At 44.0% G+C, this 24,674-nt stretch overlaps 1 protein-coding gene across 1 annotated transcript in view; it reads right to left on the bottom strand.

The window, feature by feature from the left end:
- The window catches only part of LOC134444921 (sodium- and chloride-dependent glycine transporter 1-like), a 19,753-nt gene extending 863 nt beyond the window's left edge, over positions 1-18,890 (bottom strand). The window contains exons 1-8 of the mRNA XM_063194098.1: positions 18,465-18,890; positions 15,484-15,618; positions 11,802-12,012; positions 11,192-11,324; positions 8,540-8,674; positions 6,951-7,054; positions 5,958-6,082; positions 497-609 (exon numbers count right to left, since the gene is read on the bottom strand). Coding sequence (XP_063050168.1) covers positions 497-609; positions 5,958-6,082; positions 6,951-7,054; positions 8,540-8,674; positions 11,192-11,324; positions 11,802-12,012; positions 15,484-15,618; positions 18,465-18,639 — 1,131 coding nt within the window. The 5' untranslated portion in view covers positions 18,640-18,890. The remainder of the gene's footprint in view (positions 1-496; positions 610-5,957; positions 6,083-6,950; positions 7,055-8,539; positions 8,675-11,191; positions 11,325-11,801; positions 12,013-15,483; positions 15,619-18,464) is intronic.
- Between the last annotated feature and the right edge of the window lie 5,784 nt (positions 18,891-24,674).

Genomic DNA, 24,674 nt, shown 5'->3' with positions numbered 1-24,674 from the left:
AAAAGTCCCGCTCCCCAACACATAGTACAGTGTGACAGGTACACAATTCTGGGGTGGATTTCTCGAAACCAAAGTTGCTTACTACATTAGCTACTTTGTTGTTTTCCATGCATTTTCCCATTGGCAACTACCGAAGTTGCTAACAGGCTAACAACTTCTCTTTTGAGAAATGCACCCCTGGGGTGCATCCCTCCCTGGGCCCGAGACAACTGACCCCTTTGTACTTCCACGACCGTTGTGTTCGTGCATTGCACGTGCATGCATGCCTGCGTGCTTGCAAGTGTGTGAGTGTGTGTGTGTGTGTGCAGGGGGGACAAAGGGGTCAGTGGTACTGGGCCCGGGTAAGGGGGTGGGTTGGGTGGATTTGGGTCCTCAGTACACTGTAAATATCAGTACACTGCAAAATATGTACACAGTGCACAGTAGTGTGTGTGTGTGTGTGTGTGTGTGTGTGTGTGTGTGTGTGTGTGTGTGTGTGTGTGTGTGTGTGTGTTACCTGGCTGCCTAGTCCCAGGCAGAGCAGCATGATGAAGAAGAGGACAGCCCATAGCTGTGGAACAGGCATGGCCGACAAGATCTCAGGATACACCACAAACGCCAGGCCTGGACCTAGACACACCGATAGGCAAAACATAGTATATTATGTAAGGGTTAACGTTCGGCGAGAAGGTCGCTACCGTGGAATAGCAGCACGACAGAGAGAATCTTTAGACCCCGACGCGGAGCGGAGGGGTCTTGTTCTCTCTGAAGTGCTGCTATTCCACAAAGCAACCGACTCGCCGAAAGTTAACCCGCTTATTATATGGATATACTTAAATGATTCACACATGCGGGGACATTTCTTTAGACCTATTTAATGTGAAGATGGTTGCTGCGCAAAACAAAACAGTGCCGTTGTGGAACACCGCGGCAACAGCTAGGAAGGCTAGCCAGGACAACAGGTGTTGTCTATCACAGCAGCTGATTAGAGTGACAAAAGACCGGACCCCCTGCGGAGTGATATGAAACATTGGCTTTAGCCACTGACTTGTATACAAGCCAGTGGCTTTAGCAGTGAACGTCTTGTTGCCATTGACAGCGGTAGCCAGGACAACGGGTGCTGTCTATCACAGCAGCTGATTAGAGTCTTGTTGAAAAGTCGCTTTAGCAGTGAAAAGTCTTGTTGCCATTGACAGCGGTCTGTTGTAGACCAACCCGTCCGTTATCGAAAAATAACAGACGTCCGAACGTTGGGGAGCCCCGTTGAAATGAATGGAGCATTCGACAGATGACGTCACAACCATATAATAAGTTAAGGGCTGTACACACACGTCGCTGCTAGTTACTCGCCCAGCGGATGAAGTCAATAGAATGTCTACGTTTTCCAGCGAGTCTCGCTGGCGAGTAGGCGAGGGGAGTACAAGCGATGCGATGTGGGCGGGTTCCGAGATAAACTTATTTTATCTTTGAGCGACGCGAGTTAAGCGAGTAACCAATTGGAATGCAGAATACAGATTATTGACAGGTGACGTTGCCCCTGTGGTGTTCTGACCACCCAACTTCTGCACGCCATCACACTTAGGTTAAAAGTGTTGAGGGAAATACATGCAGTGTACACCATCAAAGGCTCATATGTATGGTTGTGCACAGCACACGATCAACGTTAAACAGCGTAGGCTACATTTTGTTTCGTACGGACGTTATTGGCGCGGACAGCGGGAACCATGACAACCAGTAAACAAAATCACCCAGAGCGAGTGGCAAGTAGGCGAGTGAGCAAGTAGCGAGTAAATAGCAGCGACGTGTGTGTACAGCCCTTAACGTTCGGCGAGAAGGTCGCTACCGTGGAATAGCAGCACGACAGAGAGAATCTTTAGACCCCGACGCGGAGCGGAGGGGTCTTGTTCTCTCTGAAGTGCTGCTATTCCACAAAGCAACCGACTCGTTGTGGAACACCGCTAGGCAACAGGTAGCCTAGACAACAGGTGTTAGCCTATCTATCACAGCAGCTGATTAGAGTGACAAACGACCGGACCCCCTGCGGAGTAATATGAAACATTCGCTTTAGCAGTGAAAAGTCTTGTTGCCATTGACAGCGGTCTGATATAGACCAACCCGTCCATTATCTCAAATATCAGACGTGCGAACGTTGGGGAGCCCCATTGAAATGAATGGAGCATTCGACCGATGACGTCACACCATATAATAAAGACAACATACACCAATATGCTGTGAAGTACAGAGATACTTAAAGGGTAACATCTGCCAAATTCGACACACAGTTGTAATGCTCACACTATCCTGGACTTGTCAGTACCTGATTTTTTTTTTTTATTCAGCCTTTTCTGAGAGCCTGGTAATTGTACTGGGGGCAGGTGTTTGTTTACATTTCCAAAAAACATCTTGATTTATTCCCAAAAACATCCAAAAGCTTATGCAACATCAGCAGACAATTAGCAAACAGCAATACCCTGTAGGATAATATTTGGAGTAGGCCTATGTTAAGAAAGTTTTTAATGTAAAGAAAGTCTGCCCCCATTAGAATAGCTCAGATCTCTGAAAGGGCTGAGCCAAAAAATGCAGCATCACCAGTTGTAGGAGCCATAATTACTTTCTTTATATTTTTTGACTTTTCAACTTTATGGTTATTGGTTTACTTTCATTTGTGTTTTTTGTTTATTGATTATTGTGGACATGGGTGTGGCGCTGGGAGTGTGTGGTGCGCAATTAGAAGCCCTTAAATTAGTGCCTACCTGGCACCTGTGCGTCAGTTCAGTTTGGCGTGGGGTGAGCATGGGGGAAGGCCATCCTTTTGTGTACCGCACTTCGCACTGCACTTTTGCACATCGCATGGACTAACTCAAAACTCTGTTAACTTTGGATGATTGCTTTACCTTGCACCTAAAAGATTGGGGTCTACAAAGACTATTGGAGTCTGCAGTGATATGGTGAGAATAAGATATGAGAATAAATGAAGAAACAGAGTTAAGTGTGTGGACATTACATCATTGATTTCCCCCTGCTTAGCCCACCGCGGCACTGAACAAATTGGTGTTGGATCTGGTAGCCACAATACCGGGTACTGACAAGTCAAATAGCATGAGCAATACAACAGCATATTGAAATTGGCAGAAGTGCTACTTTAATTAATCCTGAAGCGAAATGAAGGTGTAAGCCTATCCATGTGAAAAAAAGATCTATATAGAACTTACAAAATGATTCGTCATATGGTCAATGCAAGTTTAACATGGCATATCCCCTTAAGACACGGTTTTATAAATTTGTTGTTACCAGTATGGTAATGAACAAGTCGCGGTGCATTACTTAAGGGCCTGTGTTGTGTCATAGTATTGTAGTGCTATGGTAGTTACATTTCAATGACTATTACAGCGTGCCACTGGAGGTACGGAGTCCATTAAGGGCTACACTGCTGCATAAAAGTGGCCCATTTCTCATTTTTCTATTTGTTGTATTTTACATACACATTCCAAGCACAGGGTGTAAACATTGAACATGGAATGTGGTGTATGTTTACTCATATGGCTCATTTCTTCTTTTTCACATATAAAGATGTGTGTATAGTAATGTACACAAGTCTCACAGGCCTATCTTTTGCCTATGTGTTTAGCCATTTCAAGGTAGTGTTTGGGGGGCCCTGGGCAAAGAGCAACTTAGGGCCCTTGCATTCCCTCCCTTCCTTCAAACTATACTCATGAATGGCCATCCGGATACTTTGCTCCTAAATGTGCGTTACGCCCATTTATGGGGAAAAAAACCCCCGAATGTCTCATTGATTTACATGCTACACAGGCTAGCCTAAATGCACACAGTCCATGCTTCAGCCACAGCTGTTTGGCTATATTATTTGAACAGCTGGCAACACAACACGTTTTTGACATGTTGAGCGTGGACAACGCTAGTCTAGGGGAGTATAGAGTACAGGGGAGGGCCTCTTCTCGAGAGATTTACATAGCAGCATCATTGCACTTTTCAGTCACTGACTTCATGGAGATGCTGCCAGAGAGAGTAGAGAGAGAGAGGTTCCATTGGCCCATTGTTTCCGGGTTCTATTATTGCAAGGGGGAGGGGGGGAATCCCCCTTTAGGCAGACCTAAGGACAGTTTTATTCATTGTAGTAGTGTTATGACACGCCCCTTTAGGCAGACCAGAACCTGGTCATGTTAGGTGCCCATAGCAACATATTACATTGGCATATCTCTATATACTTAAAGAATCTCTGATGCTGCCATACTCACAAAACAAGCAGTCATTTGGGTAAATACAAGTACAGAACGAGTCAGCAGGGCCTCCCTTTCAGCAATTGCCTAGTTTGCTTAACTGATTGTGACAGGCCTGAGTATTGGGTTACTGTACCTCCAACAGCCAGTGCGTCAACCGAATGTCTCATTAACGTACATGCAACATTGGCTAGCCTAAACTAGACTGCCTGTGCAGTCGCCTTCGACTGCTTAAGGTATATCCCCGAAACGCGACGCTTCCAGTCCCCCATCATTCCTACCACTCCCGTCCACCATTTCGTAAACGTATATGATACATACAGACGTGACATGACGTGCATAGGCTTAAAACCAAACGACTATTGTGAAAATGAAGCAAAAAATGGGGCAAATAGTAATACTCTTTTAATGGTTCAGTGGATATACCACATTAGGTACAGTGTAATAACCAGTGTAACAATATTTAATACAATGTAATTTTTTTACTTACATCATGTGTTTGTGCGTAAGTGGTATTACATGGTATTGCATATTGTTACACTGGTATTACACTATATTACATGGTATTAAATATTGTTACATTGGTTATTACACTGTACCTAATATGGTAGATTCACTGAAATGGTGAACCATTAAAATAAGGTGTTACCGGGCAAATCAATCCACCCAGTCAGAAGTTATGGGCCAAATGAAAATTCCGCCATTTTGAAAGTGTTGTCTTCCAAACTCGAATCAGTTCATGAACCTACCCTAGAGCATTCACACACAAAATCTGGGACAAATCCATCCACCCGGTCAGTAGTTATGGGCCAAAGAATAATTCGGCCATCTTGAATTCAGCCATCTTGAAAGTGTTGACCTCCAAACTAGAATCAGTTCATGAACCTACCCTAGAGCATTCACACGCCAAATCTGGGACAAATCCATCCACCCGGTCAGAAGTTATGGACCAAACAAAAATTCGGCCATCTTGAATTCAGCCATCTTGAAAGTGTTGACCTCCCAACTCGAAGCAGTTCATGAACCTACCCTAGAGCATTCACACACCAAATCTGGGACAAATCCATCCACCCGGTCAGAAGTTATGGACCAAACAAAAATTCGGCCATCTTGAATTCAGCCATCTTGAAAGTGTTGACCTCCCAACTCGAAGCAGTTCATGAACCTACCCTAGAGCATTCACACACCAAATCTGGGACAAATCCATCCACCCGGTCAGAAGTTATGGACCAAACAAAAATTCGGCCATCTTGAATTCAGCCATCTTGAAAGTGTTGACCTCCAAACTCGAATCAGTTCATGAACCTGCCCTAGAGCATTCACCCCAAAAATCTGGGACAAATCCAAACATCCGTTCAAAAGTTATCGCGTTAACACGAAAGACCTAACGCGGCGGACGCGGCGGACGCGGCGGACGCGGACGCGGCGGCGGCGGACGCGGCGGCGGCGCACGCAAAACCATTACATCCCCGACGCTCCGCGTTTCGGGGATATAATTAACACATGTCCATGCTTCAGCCACGGCAGTTTGGCTATATTATTTGAACAGACGCAACACGTTCTCGGCATGTTGAGCGTGATAATGCTAGTCTACAAGTCCTTACCTTTAGTTTATTCTTTCCCAACACCACCAATTGACCTGCATTGGCTTTCCCCCCCAATGTTTTCCCCCCAAAAAGGGCGTAATGCACATGGCACACGTCACACCGTTGTGACAGGCCTCGTTGTGGGTTACTGTACCTCCAACGGCCAGAGCATCAACCGTCAGGTTCTGCTGATGGGCCATGGACCCTAGGGCTGAGAACACCACGAAACCAGCAAACACACTGGTGGCCGAGTTGGCACAGGCCACAATAACAGAATCTCTATGGAAGAAATAAAGAAAGAAAGAAATGAATAAAGAAAGAACGAAAGAATGAAAGGGGTTTCATTGCCTACAAAGTGACTTTTACTGGTGGAGCTGCAAGGCTAGTTTAGTTCTAAGGTATGATATAATTAACAGACAATAGTTAACTTTACTGTGGCATTTTTTTTAAAGATCAAAATTACATTAGGCCTATATCACATTACACTTCAAAATCGACTTACAGTTATTTACAGGATATTGGTTACAGTCCCTAGAGCAGGTGTCACCAACGTTGTGCCCGCGGGCGCCAGGTAGCCCTCCAGGAGCTTCTGAGGTGCCCACCAAGGATGTTAGTAAACAGTGACGACTACCAGATTTTAGTCACAGTTCATGTTTTTCTTTATTTAAATATGAGATTATTTATTCTTTATAACCTATAAGCAAATTATCATTCAATAATAGTGATTTGAGAATGATACCAAGACATCAATAGAGGATTTTGAACAAAAGTAGCCCTCTGGTAGCCCTCAGTAGCCCTTGGGTAGCCCTTGGTAGCCCTCAGACCCAGAAAGGTTGGGGACCCCTGCCCTAGAGCAATGCAGGGTTAGTTGCCTTGTTCGAGGGCAGGTGTAGGGACAGGTAAGGGTGTATAATAATGTAATAATAATAATCATAATAATAATCATAATAATAATACTGAAATGTGTGTTGTACTCGTTGTAATTGCTCTATTCAAGGAAATGACATAAATTGCAATGCTACTGTACTGTATAAGGTAATAGGTATAAGGCATTTGCTACAGCAGGGAGCTATTGTAGCTAATTGTGCATCCATTATGGCTGCTTTGTTTAAAAATAATAAAAATAACGATGAAGCAAATTGACTACCTCAGAATGTTGTAGTTGCGGTTGTTGTAGCTGGACATGGAGACCATGACACCAAATCCAACACCAATAGAGAAGAAGATTTGAGAGAGTGCATCAATCCAAACCTAAGAGAGAAAAACACACACAAACACATACTGTAAGCAGTGAGGTTTTTTTTTTTAAAGATTTTTTTTGTCTTTTTACAACTTTATTTGACAGGACAGTTTGAGAGGTGGACAGGAAGCGAATGTGGAGAGAGATGTGGAGGGGTTGGCAAACAATCCGGGCCGGGAATCGAACCCGGGTCAGCCCCATGGTAGACAAGTGCCCCACCGATTAGCCACGGCAGGGCCAAGCAGTGAGTTTTTGAATGCTTTTTATTATATTAATAGTATTGCCTAGTGTTGCATTGCTAAATCGTTAGTGAGTCATCGTGGGGATCAGTTGGTGCAACTTAGCCTGGTTTACGCGACTGCAAGCCTCTTCGAGACCATAGTTTGGCCAGGTAACACACACAACTTTTCAAATTCCCATGAAAAAGGGAACCAATCAATTTTGAGCGATTTCAACAGCTCAATGGGCCCTATTTAAGGCAATGGTGCACCAGTTCTGTTAATATGTGAGTGAACAAATGGGTGATCTACTTGATTGAAGCGTCAAACAGTAGCATACCCACCAAGGCCTTTTATGAACATGACCTAGACACGCCCTTAGCATTTCCCACAGAGAAATATTGTAGATGGTTTGCCTTGCCATTGAGTCATTCAGTCTAGAAGAGACTTGCTTGTTAGGTGCAACCCACTGCAGAACAACTAAAGCTGGGCATACACTGTGCAACTTTTGCCCCAACTTTGCCACGATTTGGCACTCGCGCGACTTTTTGGGAATCGGGCCAATTTCTTCAAGCTCAATCGCAGGTCAATCGCAAGTCTCGCATCGTGCATTGTACATGGGGTAACGACAAGCGATTTCGCCTCAAGATCGTGCAATCGCAAGGTCGCAAGCAAATCAAAACTGTTTGAAATCCTGGTCGTGGCTCGCGCGTAAATCGCACAGTTAAAGCAAAGCTATGACCCGATTTGACACATGCACAAATTAATAGGGCCGTGCGATTTGCTGTTGAGCGCGACCTCAACCCGGGAAACATGCCTGTCGCGTCGCACAGTGGAAGCATTTGGCTCGCATCCGACTGTCGGCTCGTATAGTGTGAGGACGTGAGTCGTGAGATAAACTGTGAAATTCCATCGTGCAGTGTGAGCAGGAGCTTAATACCCACGAGTGAAAATATCGCACAGTGTATGCCCGGCTTAAGTGGCTAAGTGGTTATTAATGGCACTTTTGAGAAACATGACCCATTGACCCATTGGAAGTGCGGAAAATTAAAATTCATTGGCCCGCTGGTACCGTAGATAAGTCAGAGGAAAGAGAGGTGTTGTTGATTGTAGCTCGCACCAGTAACACAGAGAGGTATTTTGAAATAGGTGGATTTCGCCCGCCCTCTGACAATTCTGCAATTACCATAGCACGGCCAGACTAAAAGATCAGAAAAACTTTGTAGTCGCCATAGCCAGGCTACTTTCACTGTGGATAATGAGATGCTGTTTACCAACCTGGATCTCCAGTAGTTTGTGCCACTTGGGCGTGAGGAAGAAGAGTACGCCGTCTGCAGAGCCCGGCAGTCTGGCCGTGAACACCAACAGGATGGACAGGATGGTGTAGGGGAACAGCGCAGTGAAGTACACTACCTGCCATGGAGGGAATTAATGAGTCAAGCACAGTTACTTCACCTGTGGAGGAGGGAAATAGAGCAGTTAAGTGGCGTAGTGAGACTGTGAATAACAGCAGAATAGGCAGGATGGTGTGAGAGAACAGCAACACAGTGAAGTGAAGAAAATACAAACTGTGAAGTAGATCTGTCAAGGAGGGGAATACGTAAGGAATAACGGCCGACAAGGTGTCCCGATAACAAGGGAAATAATGGACGAGGAGCGTTCTAACAGCCTGGCGGCGCAGCCGTAGCAGCTTAGACTCACGCATGACATCATAGATATCCTGTTCTCGGGGAATAATGGACACCTGCTCAGCCAATCAGAGGACGTCCCGTCTGCTCACCGGGTGATAAAGTAGTATAATGTAGTGCAGAGACTTTGAACAACAGCAGAATGGACAGGATAGTATAGCGCAGGGGTGGGGAACCTATGTCTTCAGAGCCATTTACGGCCCTTGAGGACGTTTTATCCGGCCCCTGACATATATCTCATGTGAAGCTGCATAACATTGAAATTGACATATTTTGTTAAGGAATCTTAGCAATTACATTTGCAATCGGGACCTAGAGAAGGTGGGATCTGTTTTAAAGGTGGCTGCTTTCAATAAAGGCCTAAAGTCCAGGGGGGAATCCTGGTTTGTGTTCATAGTACCACCCTTGAAGGGCCTTTATGGCCCTTGGAGAAATTTGAAGTGGCCCCTCGAATGAGAAAGGTTTCCCACCCCCTGGTATAGCGGAACAACACATTTAAGTATAGGCCTACACCATGCTGTGGAGGAAAGAAATGTACCTGTACGTTTTCAAAAGCACCTCAGTGTCATGTCAGAGGTGTAAGAAAGTGCCACTGCGTTGGGGTGACAATAGCCTGGGCCTGTTCATAACTGTGATGCTGCGCAGTGTTGCCAGATGTGTCTGATCAAATCCCGCCCAAAAGGTTCTCAAAAAACGCCAAAATGCCCTAAATTCCGCCCAAATTCAACAAATTACATTGACTTCTATGGGCCCAAAACGGCTGACAAAAACGCCAAATGGCCAATTTTCCCCGTTATTCCCAGCAGACGGTAATCCCAAGTAGCCCAATTGGGCGCACACCCGCCCAATCTGGCAACACTGATGCTGCATGATGAACAATGATGAATAAGATGAACAACTGAATTGTAACTATTATTGAAAAGGCAATAGCATGAACCTTAGGTGGGCCTACACATCTTTGGCCAAAAACACCAGCCTGAAGCCAGAGCTTCAAGCAGAGGTGGAATCAAGTCACCAAGCCCAGACTAGTGTGTGTCCTTCGAAGTGTATCAGCCTTCGTAATCACAGTAATTGGATACTCTTCGGTGAACAAATTAGGCTGACACACCTCCAAGGCTCATACACTTGACATAGGGAAATAGTGACTATGTGCATTTCATGTTTACAGGATCGCATTCAGGCGAGATTGGTATTACAGAGGGAAATTTCTCTGGACCATTTCACAGGTGGTGAAACTCTTGCCGAAATGTACGACTGTCTTCAGACATGGCGCGTTCGTGATGGCTAGCGTGACAATGAGGTCAAGCATGTTATTGGAAAAAAGGTATTTGAGGCTGTTCCAATGTTCGTACTTTCCGCCCTTCCTGCACTGTGTTTGGGTACGCAGGGCGGTTCTATTTCTAATCGCGGTGGTGAAGTGTATTGTAAACTACCGGATAACGCCCTCAAACCGGCCGTTTTTTGAAGTGTGGAGTTATGTACACTTTTCGCACTCAACGGCCACCATGTTTGTTACGTAGTTTCCTCTCTGATTGAGTGCCAGATTGGTCAAACAGCCGAATCTCTGTGATGACAGCATAGTTTTGATTCCAAAGACAATAGTCACGTGTATAAGAGAAAGGGGTAATTTTCTAAAACTTTCTTGCTAACTTTAAAAAAATGTCAACATAAGGAACAGTGTCTTCGGTGATGAATTGTATATTGGCGGTTGGTAAACTCTGATGACACGCGACAACCGTCATCAGACAGAACGTGAATTGGACCTGCACTTCACCCTCAAATTTAGCCGTTAAGTTGAGGGTGGAAAGTGCACTGTATCACAGTACACAGTGCAGAGTGTGAAGAATGGAACACGCTCTTTGTTACAAAAAATGTAAATAATGTGGCCGTCACCAGTTAAACCGGTAAAATGTCACATGTAGTAAGACCTCATGATGCCTCAGCAGGGCTGGACTGGCCATCTGGCATAGCGGGCATTTCCTGGTGGGCCCCGCACCCTCGTGGGCCCCTATTTTAAGAATCTTTCATTTTTGTAAACAATTCTGAAAATAGGGGCCCACGAGGGTGAGGGGCCCACCGGTGAGTCAGTTCTGCGCCGCTAAATATGAGGGGCCCATCTCAGCCCAAAGTGCCCGGCCCCTATTTCTCCCCCATGAGGGGGCCCTTTCAGCCAAAAGTGCCCGGGCCCTATTTCTCCCCCAGCCCAGCCCTGCCCTGCTCATCATGCCTTGGTTAAACATACCTTCCCTGTGAGCTGCACTCCTTTGAAGATGCTTAAATATTCCAAAACCCCGGCGAGAGCCAGGCAGCCCAGCAGCTCCCACCGAACACCTCCCATGTCTTCAATTCCCTCAGAGATCTCCAGAAGTCTGTACCTGCACACGCGCGCGCGCGCACGCACACACACACACACACACACACACACACACACAATCACAGTGTTTCTTTAAAAATAATAATATATATATATATTTGGCGGGGGCGGGGGGTGCCCTACCATTAGCGCCAGGGTACGGTAGGGCACAATCACAGTGTTTCAATGCCATATACACCACTAGCCAGGCCGTGCCCTCCTAGTGACGCAACACCTTCACCATTGCCACTAGTCAGGTCAAGAGCAATGCAAGTACTTTCTGAACTCCCGATAGAAATGGGAACTCCTCCCACTGTGTCAGGAAGCAAACAACCATTCGCAAACCAAGGGAGGCTTGTCAAACATGCGGTTTGGGAAATGTTAATTGTTATGCTCTTGATCCGACCAAGTCTTGAAGAGATTTGAAAGTCGATGATAATCAGGCTAATACTAACACTGTGAGCATCTGCTGAATTACTACTGTACTTGGGCTACTTACTTGAAAAACTGCTGGCTAGCTGACTCCTTTCCCGTGTCGTTGATGGTGTAGGCCACAGAGCAGGTGTCTGGGATGTTCCAGGTGTTGTTGCACGACTGCCAGGGCAGAGTGGGGCTGAGGGAGCTGAAGAGGTAGAACAGGATCCAACTCATCAAGGTATTGAAGTAACCGATGAAGATGAAGGACACCACCACCGTACCCAGACCAACTCCTGCAATACAGAGAGAGAGAGAGAGAGAGAGAGAGAGAGAGAAAGAGAGACACAGACAGACATAGACACAGAAAGACACACAAAGAGAGAGAGACAGAGAAAGAGTAAGGGTTTTACAGTAGAAGATATACACAAATGACTCACAGCAAAATAAATTGATATCAAGTATATTAGAGATGCACCGGATCCTAATTTTTAGGATCCTGCCGGATACCGGATCCACTGCTTAAGATCCTGCCGGATACGGAACCGGATACCGGATACCGGATCCTGCGAAAGGGTTGAAACACATACTTTGTAGCCAACTCGCACACGTGGGCCATTTTTATTATGTTGGCGCCAGTGTTAATTTCGTCATCTTTTTTTGATTTAGTCTTAGTCTTAGTCACAATGACGAAAATCAATTTTAGTCTTAGTCATATTTTAGTCATTGCCTTCCCAATTTAGTCTTAGTCTCAGTCAAAATGACGAAAATCAATTTTAGTCATAGTCAAATTTTAGTCATTTTAGTCATTTTAGTCAACATTTCACATTTTAGTCAACATTTCAATTTTTAGTCATTTTAGTCAATAATGTGTAAAATAAATAACCTACAATGGCTATTGTTATTTCACAACTAATATTGCCTATTGCAGCAAATATTCACCTTGTTACTTGGTCATTTTCCACCAAAACCCAAATCAGTAATTTCAACATCATAGAGCAAAAGAGCATCACACACACACACACACACACACACACACACACACACACACACACACACACACACACACACACACACACACACACACACACACACACACACACACACACATCCAGGTGCAGGCTGCGCTCTCTCTCTCTCTCTCTCTCTCTCTCTCTCTCTCTCTCTCTCTCTCGTGCATTAGAAGCTGCTGCATATTATATTTCATTTTGAGTTTGATCACGGAGGAAGCTACATGCTCTTCTTCACCTGACCGCGGGACTTAAAGCCTGCAGATTGCCGGCAGTGGGAAGACCAGACATCCCAAGTCTGCATGAAGTTCAAGAAGTCTCCCTGATAGTGGCTTCCCGATGACCATGAGTCAGATAAAATACTGCTGATAGAACGCCGGGCTAAGACAGCCTAAGTGAAAAGGAGAATAGTGGAAGCTCGAGGAGGAATGACAGTATCAGAGGAGGATTGGCGCGACTGTCATTACCTACTGCAGAAACACATGTCTTCGTCATGGATAAGAGGGTTGTTGAACATGTTTCAAAATGAACACTTCCCTCAACGTCGGCTATTTTTTCTCTTTCTCTGGGAATGTTTTAGGACCTAAACTCAACTTAAATGGACTCACTGAACTACTAGGCTACAGAACTACTGACTGAGCCGCGCCATGCATTGGCTGCCAGCAGATACAAGCGAGGCAACACAGCGTGAGCGCGCAATCACCTATGAAGTTCAAGACACTTAGGCCTATATTACAATTACAAATTACAAATTTATTATAAATAATTATATATTTTTAATGTCCATTCGTCCATGGCTTGTAAATTTCGTCTCGTCTTAGTCTCCTTGACGAAAATATTTTTTTATTTTCGTCATATTTTGATTTGCTTGAGGCAATTTTTAGTGCGTCATCGTCTCGTCATCGTCAAGGGAAAAAGGGGCGTTGACGAAATATTTTCGTCATCGTCGTGGTTGACGAAATTAACACTGGTTAGCGCAAACTATTTTTAAGACTCATTGGCTTACTGCCACACTGCCTTCAACGGCCGCTTCCAAAGGGCTTTCACTCCATGCAGCGATTGGGGTTGTGAGACTGACTGAAAAGCCTAGGCTACGTTAAAAGTAGAGATGCCCCAGATCCTGATTTTTAGCAGTGGTGTAGTCTACGTAGAACGCAGGTATACGGAGTATACCCACTTCTAAATTTTAGGGCCTTCAGTATACCCACTTAAAATCGATTGATCCATTGTTTAGAATAGCATAAATATATACAGTATACCCACTGCAGAAAATGCTAAGATATACAGTAGGGTAGAATGCCCTAAAGTGGGACGATGCCTAATGTGGGACACCTTAAGGTTTAAGGGGTGTAGCTTTGCCCCAAGTTGGTAAATGTTTACAAAACTATAACCAAATAAAAGCCCTATCATCCTGTTATCATAATATCATGATTTAGTAAATGTATAGCAACACTCCAGGGAGGGGTTACAATTAAGAAGAAGGACCCTGGGTGAAGTCCATCAAATGACAAATTACATAGCATTTGGCCAAATTTGTCTTTAGGGTATAAATCAATTCCAATCAAAACAACATTGTCAATTTTTTGATAAATATGTTGGGTAGGTATATGTTCATCAGAAAATAATGTGTGGTGTATATAAAATAATGTAATATTTTATTTTTAAACCATATTATTAGTGTCCCACTTTAGGATAGGTGCGTCCTAAAGTGGGACACAAGATTTTCCTAATGTGGGACAGTTATAAAAGTAGTACCGGTAATTTAATAAGTCAAACAATTACTATGAAGTCAAACACCATGTCCACATAAGAAAATAGATATTTAAATCTATATCATAGATGTATTTCAGTCTTTCTGGCCTAATCTACTGGAGAACAGCTATCAACACAACATTTGGGTAAAAAAAAACGGTTCTTTCCTCAAATAGAGCTGCCATGTTGAAGTGACCAATTGTGTGCAATGGGTTCAAACAGTCTGAGTCATATTTACCAATAAAAGAAAGTAAAAATAATTCAGAAAACATGCTCTAAATGTGTAGCTGATATGTCTTAAAGAGTGGCAGATCACATTTTGAATTAATATTTTACACAAACATGTTTTAGAGACCTTTTAATATACACTGTCCCATATTAGGAAACCGATTGTCCCACTTTAGGGATAACCATGGTTTTTGACCAACTTACATTAATATCCAAATTATTCGAATTAGAAACACATAACATGTTTTTAAAGGTTTTATTTGATTAGAGCATAACTAGAGGATGAAAAGGGTGTAATTTGTTTGTATTGAAATGTTGTCATTAAATTTTAATTAACCACCAAAGTTGAAGTGACAAAAATTGTCCCACTTCAAAAAAGTAGACTACACCGCTGATTTTTAGGTAACTGCCGGATACCGGATCCACTGCTTAAGATCCTGCCGGATCCGGATAGTCTGAAAAACCCTATTATCCTGCCGGATCCGGAACCGGATCTTGGATCCTGTACATCTCTAATATTTATATATAGTAAAAGAAAAAATACACGCACACAATATGGTTATTAAACTGAACTTAAGATAACTTGAACAAATAACTATAGCATGTACTGCATGTATATTTTGTACACACTGTGAGGTTATATGACGGGTTTGAAGGTAGTGGATGGGGAGTGTGTATGTATATTACAAAGTAGGCCTATATATTGTATATTATACATTATATTATATATTATATATCATATGACGGGTGTCAAGGTAGTGGATGGGGAGTGCCTACCTTTGAGCAGGGGGCAGAGCTGGGTGAATGCCTGCACAGGCCCTCTCTGGGTCAGCTGGCCAATGGAAAACTCCAGATACACCATCGGCATGGCACAGAGGAAGACCATGATGAAGTACGGAATGAAGAACGCACCTGGGAAGAAGACGCACGCACACGCACGCACACACACACGCACGCACACACACACACACACAGGAAGACCATGATGAAGTAGGGGATGAAGAACGCACCTGGGAAAAATACACACACACACACATACACATACACATACACATACGTACTACGCACACACACACACACACACACACACACACACACTCTCACACAGGAAGACCATGATGAAAAATGCAACTGGGAAAAATACACAGACACACACATGCACATGCACGCGCACACACACACACACACTCCATAGTATTATTGCTTTTTCTATGTTGCCAACGGCAGTCACGACGAGTTTGTTAGTGTTTGCTTCATGCCGACATCAAGCCTCTGTTTGCCATTGCTAACGTGCCCACACACGCACACACACACACACACACACACGCACGTGCACACACACACACACGTTATTTACAAAGGCCATGCTATGTCTCCCACATCAAGTACTAAAGTACTATGCTGGTGTAATTGAGGAGGACATCCTGCACAGTCAAAATCACACACACACACACACACACACACACACACACACACACACACACACACACACACACACACACACACACACACACACACACAAAGTGACCAATAAATCACTCTTCAAAGGTGTGAGGGCCATCACAATGTCCTTACAGATCCATTTATTCTCTTGGTTGTGAAGACATTTCTGTGTACACACACACACACACACACACAGACACACACACACACACCACCACCACCATCCATCTAGTAAGACTGAATACCTCCACTCTCTCACACGAGCAGAAAGAAAAACAAGTTTTGTCACAGCTTTGAAAACATTCGGCCAGCTCTGCCACTCTGTCACTATTGCCGCTTTTCCACTGCCACTTTTCTGGTACTATAGATGTTCCTGCATGACAATCAAAGTACACATATGCCTCTTTTCCACTGCCGTTTTTCTGGTAGGCCTACAGCTCGACAGATCGAAGTGGAGAGACTTTGTTGCTGCCCTATGCACCAAGAAGACTTCCAACTTATCGTCTGTGCTCAGTATATGGCTTAGTATATCGTTTCACTCTTGTGTCTAGTGAGAGAGTGGCAGATGTGAACAGTGTGGAGCTGTGTAGGCCCACTAAAAAAGAGGCATATGTGTACTTTGATTGTCATGCAGGAACATCTCTCTCACTACATACTAAATACACTCTAGAATATGTCAACTCAACTGTTTAGTGTTGAATAGCAACATGATCTCTCAGATTTCCGTGGAATGGACACGGACCTTTGGGACACAAAATCTGTGTCACTTTCACAGTGCGAAGTGCTTTCTCTATATTCCCACAGCTCCATGTTCCCACAGTCTTGTGTTTTCTCGAGAGTTTCCTTTTTTGAAAAAGATTCTAATTTTGGGAAATGAGAAAGCACTTCCGCGAGTCAATAATGGAAAACAATTCCGTGTCCAGGGGTACGGAATTTTGGCAAAGTCTGTGAAACTCACATGGATTCCGTGTCCCAAAGATCCATGTCCATTCTACAGAATTCTGAGAGATTAGGCTGTGAAAAGACACTGCATATTTTTTGTGTCGGGTGTAGTGCAGTGTGCCGCACCATGGGAAACAGGGCAGCGTACCTATGTTCCCCGGGTCCTATGTTCCCCTGTCTTTGTATGGGACCGGGGAACTTAGAGCCCTTTTTCTTAAAAAAAGGACTCTATCTATGTTCCCCACATTGTATCTAATCCTTCCCAAAACCATCCCTAAACCTAACTTGCTGTCAGTAATGCAATGTTTCTGAGTTGTACATTTGTGCCCTGACCAAAACTATCCCTACACCTAACCTGTCACAGATGCAACAACAACCTGCATTTTGCGATGCGGCAGCAGTCTACTTGGAAGCAGTGGGGAACATAGAACCCTTTTTTGAAAAAAGGGTCCTAAGTTCCCCAGTTGCGTAGAACATAAGACCTTGGAAACATAGGACCCGGGAAACATAGGGATGACCCCGAAAACTGGGAGGAGAGAAGTAGGCCACGAGGGCAACAGTCACAGGTGAGTGACACTGTGCACATATTTGACAGGTTGAAAGAGTTTATGCAGAGCCAAAGCCACTCACAAAATCAATTCAGCTAAACGTGGCCCAGTCAAATGATGTGAACTAACATGTTTTGGCTCTCGAATGAACAACGTCGCTGTCCAGCGAAAACCACTTATCTCCACTTCTCATTGTTTTTTATGTATTGATTTATAAAACCACATTTAAAAAAAAAATCATTGCAACATTAAAGTTGGCTACTAAATTATTTATCATACACATATACCCATGGAGACTGACCAGTAGTACTGTCTTATATTTTATAATAAATAAAGAACGAACATAAAAAACTAAAAATAATAGTGGAGATAAGTGGTTTTCGCTGGACAGCGACGATAATAAAACTTAGTATAAGCTACTTTTTTTTTTTGTATCAGCAGCCCTGAATAGTCAGGCACTTTATGGTCTTTTCCAGTTTTACTATGTCATTGATAGTCACATCTAACAACTTTAGTTTACTTTCATTATGAATGCTAAGTGAAAAGAAACAAATGTTGTCAGTTAACAGTTGTTAGGCAGAGACAGATAGAAATAGAATGAGAGAGAGAGAGCGAGAGCGAGAGCGAGAGCGAGAGAGAGAGAGAGAGAGAGAGAGAGAGAGAGAGAGAGACAGACAGACAGACAGACAGACAGACAAACAGACAAAGGTGTTTATATGCTCAAACACAAATTCGGGATACTTAAAATACCCATCATATTTAGGATACTGAACTGCATATATGCATAATAGTTAACACAACTCATTGTTTCAGGTGCCTTCTTACCTCCTCCATTTCTGTAGCACAGGTAAGGGAACCTCCAGATGTTGGACAGCCCCACAGCGTAGCCGATGGAGGCCAGGACAAACTCGATCCTCCTGCTCCAGGTGCCCCTCTGCGGCTGTCCTCCCTGCTCAGCTGCGGTTGCCACGCTCAAGTAGTCGCCTTTGCCGGACTGCATGATACTACTCGCTATTGGCACTGACTGATGGCAGGTAGCCTACTAGCTATCACTTACAGTGGTCTATTTTGTTTGTATAGCCTAGGTCTTGTCCAAGTCGCTTTGGATGAAGACCGTCTGCTAAAAGTAATACAACAATGAGTAATGTAATGTAATCCAATGCAATGCAATGCAATTATCTCTCCGTCAATGGGAAATCCAGTGAAGGTGCTGCGAATGGCAGATGTAATATGGTGTTCGTCTGGTGATGAGATGAGATGTGGTGCGGTGTGGTGTTAGTCCACTGGAGTGTTGGTCACCTGGACGGCTTAGTGAAACGCAACCCCCTTGTTTGAATAAGTAGTTTTATTTGAGTGGTTGGGGAGGGAGGGCTTAGCATGGTGACAACACCACTGCACTGGCCTATTTGCATGCAGTCAGGGACGGGGGGCTGGTGCCCCAAGGCTACAGCTTGCTGTGGGCAAAATGTGCTAAAAATGTTCTTAGTGTCATAATTACACACAGGATTGAAGGACAACGTGTCTACCAACAGGTTTTTTTGCATTTTTTTAGAGACTGGCCGTTGTTGGAGTTTATTTTTTGTCCCAGCCCAGACCTCCACACAGACACCCATACGCACACACACATGCACACACGCATGCGCACCCACCCACACACACACATAGGCACACATACGCGCACACACACACACACACACACACACACACACACACATAGACACAGACACACACACACACACACACACACACACACACACACACACACACACACACACACACACACACACACACAATCAATATTTGTTATTTTCAAACACTGGTTTGTGCCTCCCACATCAATACGAATACCATGCCGGGGTAAGAGAGGTCATCCTCCACAGTCCAGACTGAGTCTTGTTAGATTTTTGGATGTTTCAAATTCTCTCAAAAATTGAAGGCTGGAAGCTCTGCGTTGTGTTTGACTAACTCACTTGCAAAAAGAAAATAAGTCTTGACGTCTTCGTAATGAAAGGGTCAAATCAGGATACAATATATTGTAGAAAAAGTGAGATTACAAAAGGTTAAGAAAAAGTAAAGAAATAAAGAAAATAGAGTGTAAAAAGAAAATTACAAGGTCTTGAGTCGAAGAAAGGTTCTCACTGAACAGCATCCTATATCGCGAAAAATGACAAAGGACAAAGTGGTGGAACAACTTTATATAGCCTACCTCTACATCAGACACGTATACAAAAAGTTGACACGTACATTAAAGTTGAGTGCTCTGACACGTATGCTACAGATATTAAAACATACGCTTTCCGGATGTCTTCTGTTGTATCAGAGTCTCTCTGTATGTAGCCCAAGGTCTTCTGAAGGCACCAGTTATCAGACACAGCAGGCCTAACTATAAACATGCACATTCTTGTGACAGAGCACAGAGAGACACTCAATATTGAAACCTCCAACAGTGTATGCTAAACCAGTGGTTCTTAACCTGGGGTGTGCGGGCACCCCTTGGGGATGTGCCACAGATTTCAGGGGGTGCGCAGAGTTTTGTTTGTGTTGAGGTTGTGACCAAAATTCTGCTAGTGAACATTATAAACTTATAAATAAATTAAAACATATTTTGGTCCCCATGTAAAGTCATTAAGGTATTGATTAATGTCTCAAGCAAGAGTCATTGTAATTAATCACTTACATCTTTTTTTTTTTAGTGCATATACACTTGCAGAAGTTGGGGTTGGGGGTGCGCGGCTTGTCTTGGGCACAGGTAAGGGGGTGCGTTGAGGAAAAAAGGTTAAGAACCACTGTGCTAAACCACCTGCTTGCCCCTGCAAAATGCAGCATAATTCACCCAAACGTTTACAGTCTCGAACCTGTGACCTTGCACCAAACTCCTTATCTCTCCAGCTCCCTCACCCCCCCAGCCCACACTTGACAACGACCCTGAAGATCACTTTTCAGCCGGTGTTCTGTCAAGATGAGTTGCCTCGTCGAGATGAGCGACCGGTAGGCCTAGGCTAAGCCGGGCATACACTGTGCGATTTTTTCGGTCGTGGGTATTAAGCTCCTGCTCACACTGCACGAGGAAATTTCGGTATTTAAAAGTTCATATCTCACGACGGTTGGATGCGAGCAGAATGGTCCGACTATGCGACACGACACGCGTGTTTCCCGGGACTGCAGAGGAGGGAACATGTGCACCTGAGGTGGAGATGAGGATGCGATCAGGAGTGAATCGCACGGCCCTATTAACTTGTGCATGTGTAGTGTCAAATCGGGTCGTAGCACTGCTTTAACGGTGCGATTTAGTCACGAGGGACGATCAGGATTTCAAACAGTTTTGATATTCTTGCTACCCTACGATTGCACGATCGTGAGGCAAAATCGCTTGTCGTTACCCTATGTAAACTGCCTGATGCGAGACTCACGATTGACCTGCGATTGAGCAAGGAATCGGCCCAACTCCCAAAAAGTTGTGCGAGTGCCAAATCGGGTGTTCTATCGATTTGCGCTGCCTCATCTAAATGAGCGACCTTGATTTTCCTTGGAAGACGTTTCAATCGGCCATGGTCCACGTAGGACTGTTTTAATAATCATTACTTTGTTTAAAGATCGCCTCTCAACGTTATTTCATTAATACTGCCGTGTTCCCCAATGTTATTGAATGTGTTACGCGTTGGTCCTGTTTTAAAAAACGCGCTGGTTGCTTTGTTTCAAGACGTTTTTGCAAGCTGGCAAGGTGGCTTGTGGAGAAACGAGAGAGTGTTCCGTGTTTCTCGTGGAAATGCGTCTCTGATTGGCTCACTCCTCCTGCTCTCGAAGAAACGCGTCTCTGATTGGCTCAGTCCTCCAGTACTTGGAGAGAATGTAATGGCAAACAGAGTCGCCACTTCCCCTGGTGGTACTGCACTATAGGGGCGCCAGCGGAGGCGTGCAGGCTCCATTCAGGGCTGTGCTCTTTCGACAGCGACCCCTAGGCTTGCTGCAGGCACGGAGCAACCAGAGTGAGTTGGCTTTATGTATGAGGCTTTGTGCTGTGTGTGTACCTGAGAGTAGCAACCAGCTGATAGCTAAGCTAAGCTATGTTTCGGGCCACCAGACGTTGCTTGTTTTGAAAACAAGCAGAAAAAAATTACTCGACATGTTTTTAGATAAATGGGTCGATATAAACCTTTGTGGGCAACGCCTTCTTTCGACGTGACGAAACACAGAAAGGCTTTCGTGATTCGCTCGTTTCTCTGCATTATTTATGTAAATTGGGAAACACCGGGAAACACAGCCAGGAGAGTTGACGCACCGCTATGAGAGCCTTGCAAGTGAGTTTAACTTGGGGTGACCGTCCGATCTTCGAAAGGAGTGAGTAAAACTGAGTTTTATCGGAAGTTGGCCTTTAACTAAAAGGACACCCTACCAAAAATCAAGCATGGTGTCAGATCTATAATATTATGTCACCCCATTGATGCATTAGGTATTGGAGGCTTTGACCATATCACAGGTATCATGACAGGCATCACAGGTATCATCATTTACAGGAAAATGTGCAACCATGTGCAAGAACACTTGGTTTGAGGTGTAGATCATGTTCACTCCAGCAAGACAAAAACCCAAAGCACAAATCCAAATGGACAGATCAAAATGCCACCAGAGAAGTGCAAGAAGCTCATAGACGAATACCAAAACCTTTTGAGGCACCTTTTGCTGTCTAATGGTGTGAAACCAACCCATTAAGGAGGGGTGCCTTTTCATGTTTTTGCTTGAAATTACAAAATGCATTTGGAAAAAAATACTTTGCTATTCTAAATATCTTTGGACCTTCAATTAAAATATCCTGTTGGTAAAAGTTGTTTATATTTCCATTTATTTCTGGATATATTGCACATTTTGTAAATAAAATTAAGGGGTGCCCATACTAACTGGCAGCGCTGTATGTACATTTTCACATTTTTTATCTTTACTATTTTTATTTTCCCCTCCCTGTATTTTCCTGTGTTATTTGCGTCTTGAAATGTCCATGTGGGCATTTGTTTATTTGTGTATTTATGTAAGCTACTGGATACCTGAATTTCCCCCTGGGGATTAATAAAGTTACTCTACTACTCTACTCATGGACAGGACAGGCAGGCTACTACCAAATGATCTGAAAAGCCAGGATACTAGCTCAGTCAGTGTTTCTGCATTATTTTAGATTGTTTTTAGGCACGTTTGGCAATTAGAGAGTACATAGTATTAAAGGGACACTGTGCAGGAAATGGTCAAAAAAGGTACTGCAACTATGCTGCTCATTGAAACTGGGCTGCCTATTGCCAATTTTGATCTTTACATGAAAGTTTACTAAGTAATTAAGTATTGTCTAGTATGGCCGAAGTACAGTCATTTTTGCAGCTAAAAATGGCTATTTTTGGAAATTCAAAATGGCGGTCCATGGAGAAGATCCCCCTTTTCATGTATGAAAAGTGTGAATTTTCCAGTCATAATGAATACTTAGAATTTGACAGTGGTGGTAAGTATTCATGAAAAAGGTAACATTAGTGTATGGGCAGCATAAATTCTGGAAATAAACAACTTAAATTGTCCCTTTGACAAGTGTGTCTTGCTTACAGTCAAGCATGGTTGTGGGAATGACATGGTTTGGTGCTACATGAATTCTGCTTATATGATGACACTGAAGTTCACCAAGAGACACATGTACACCATGTGACTACTGAAGCAGATCATGACTCTGTTAAGCATTTTTGTTTTACATAGGGGTGTACTCCCTTTTGGTGCCAGAGGTTGAGAAATTAATGGCAGTATTTTTTTTTATTATTATTATTATTTATAGGCCGGAAGGTGACCCTCGAAAAGTGCTTCAGAAACCGAACTTCGCTCCACAGCCTCCGAACAAACAGACATTCAGTTCATAAAAAAGAAAGACTTATATAGAGGATTTAAAACTTCTGTTCGGAATAGTCCGCACTGCAAGGGTGGGTTTTACCCCACGAGGCGTGTCGAGGTAAGCCAGCCCGGGAAGGTAGCCGTCATTCTTAGCTGCTAGCAGCTCCATAAGAAGGTCACTAAGCTCTCTCAGCTTCACATTGTCTCTGACTGACAGTCGGGGAAAGTTGTCTAGCCTTTCGAACAGTGCATTCTCCATCATTTCTGGTGTACCATAGCATTCTTGCAGTCTCTGCCAGGACAAACAGAGGGCAGCTCTGGGGTTAGTGACATGAACAGCACGAATCCTCTTCACGTGTTCCGATGACTCTTTGCCCAGCCACTTCGCAAGGAGGTCTAACTCTTCCCTGTATGTAAGCCCCAAGCCCTGTGTTGCATTGAAGAAAGATGACTGCCATGCTCTGAAATTCTCTGCTGAGTCGTCAAATTTAGTAAGGCCAGTGGTCACTAACTCTCTGCGCGCCAGGAACTTGGCAAAGTCGATCATGGGTGGAGAGTCATGGGCTGAATCTCAAATGGTGCACTTGTGCACTTTAGTGTTCATGTTTCAGTGCGCATGCCGTATTAGTTACGCACTGAAACATAGTGCCCGAAGTGCACAAGTGCACCATTTGAGATCCAGCCATGGTGAACAGGAGGACGTGTAATGACGAACTACTGTCTCCGAGGCGTATGTAGATATTCGGCCGGCGTAATAATACTTTTCGCCTCGAGAGGTGCCACGGTTGAAGCGTCATCAGAAGGAACGAATCAGCTAACTGCTATGTCAGCTGAGATGAGGAGTAAACGGAAGTAGCATGGCTACCGAAGGAGCTGGTAGTACCGAGGAAGACGAAATCTCGACCGAAAATGTACAAAAAAAAGACATATTCGAAACGCAAGTTGTGTTACATGCATATATCTTCGGTCAAGCATGAAGAAACACAGAATTTCACCAATATACGGTGGAATACATATCGAAATTTTCGGCAGCGGCTAGAATTGAAGGGTGAGTGCAGAGACGTAGCAGAACATTTTAAGCAATGTATTGAGTTGGAGTTTGACGAAATTCCCGAGGATGCGGCTCTCCATCCCACATGCTACCGGAGGTTTATTGACAAGCGGGAAATTGAACGAGTC

The sequence above is a fragment of the Engraulis encrasicolus genome, chromosome 3 (genome assembly GCF_034702125.1).
Source record: "Engraulis encrasicolus isolate BLACKSEA-1 chromosome 3, IST_EnEncr_1.0, whole genome shotgun sequence".
In the NCBI taxonomy this organism is placed as follows: domain Eukaryota; kingdom Metazoa; phylum Chordata; class Actinopteri; order Clupeiformes; family Engraulidae; genus Engraulis; species Engraulis encrasicolus.
This window is presented reverse-complemented; position numbering and strand designations above follow the sequence as displayed.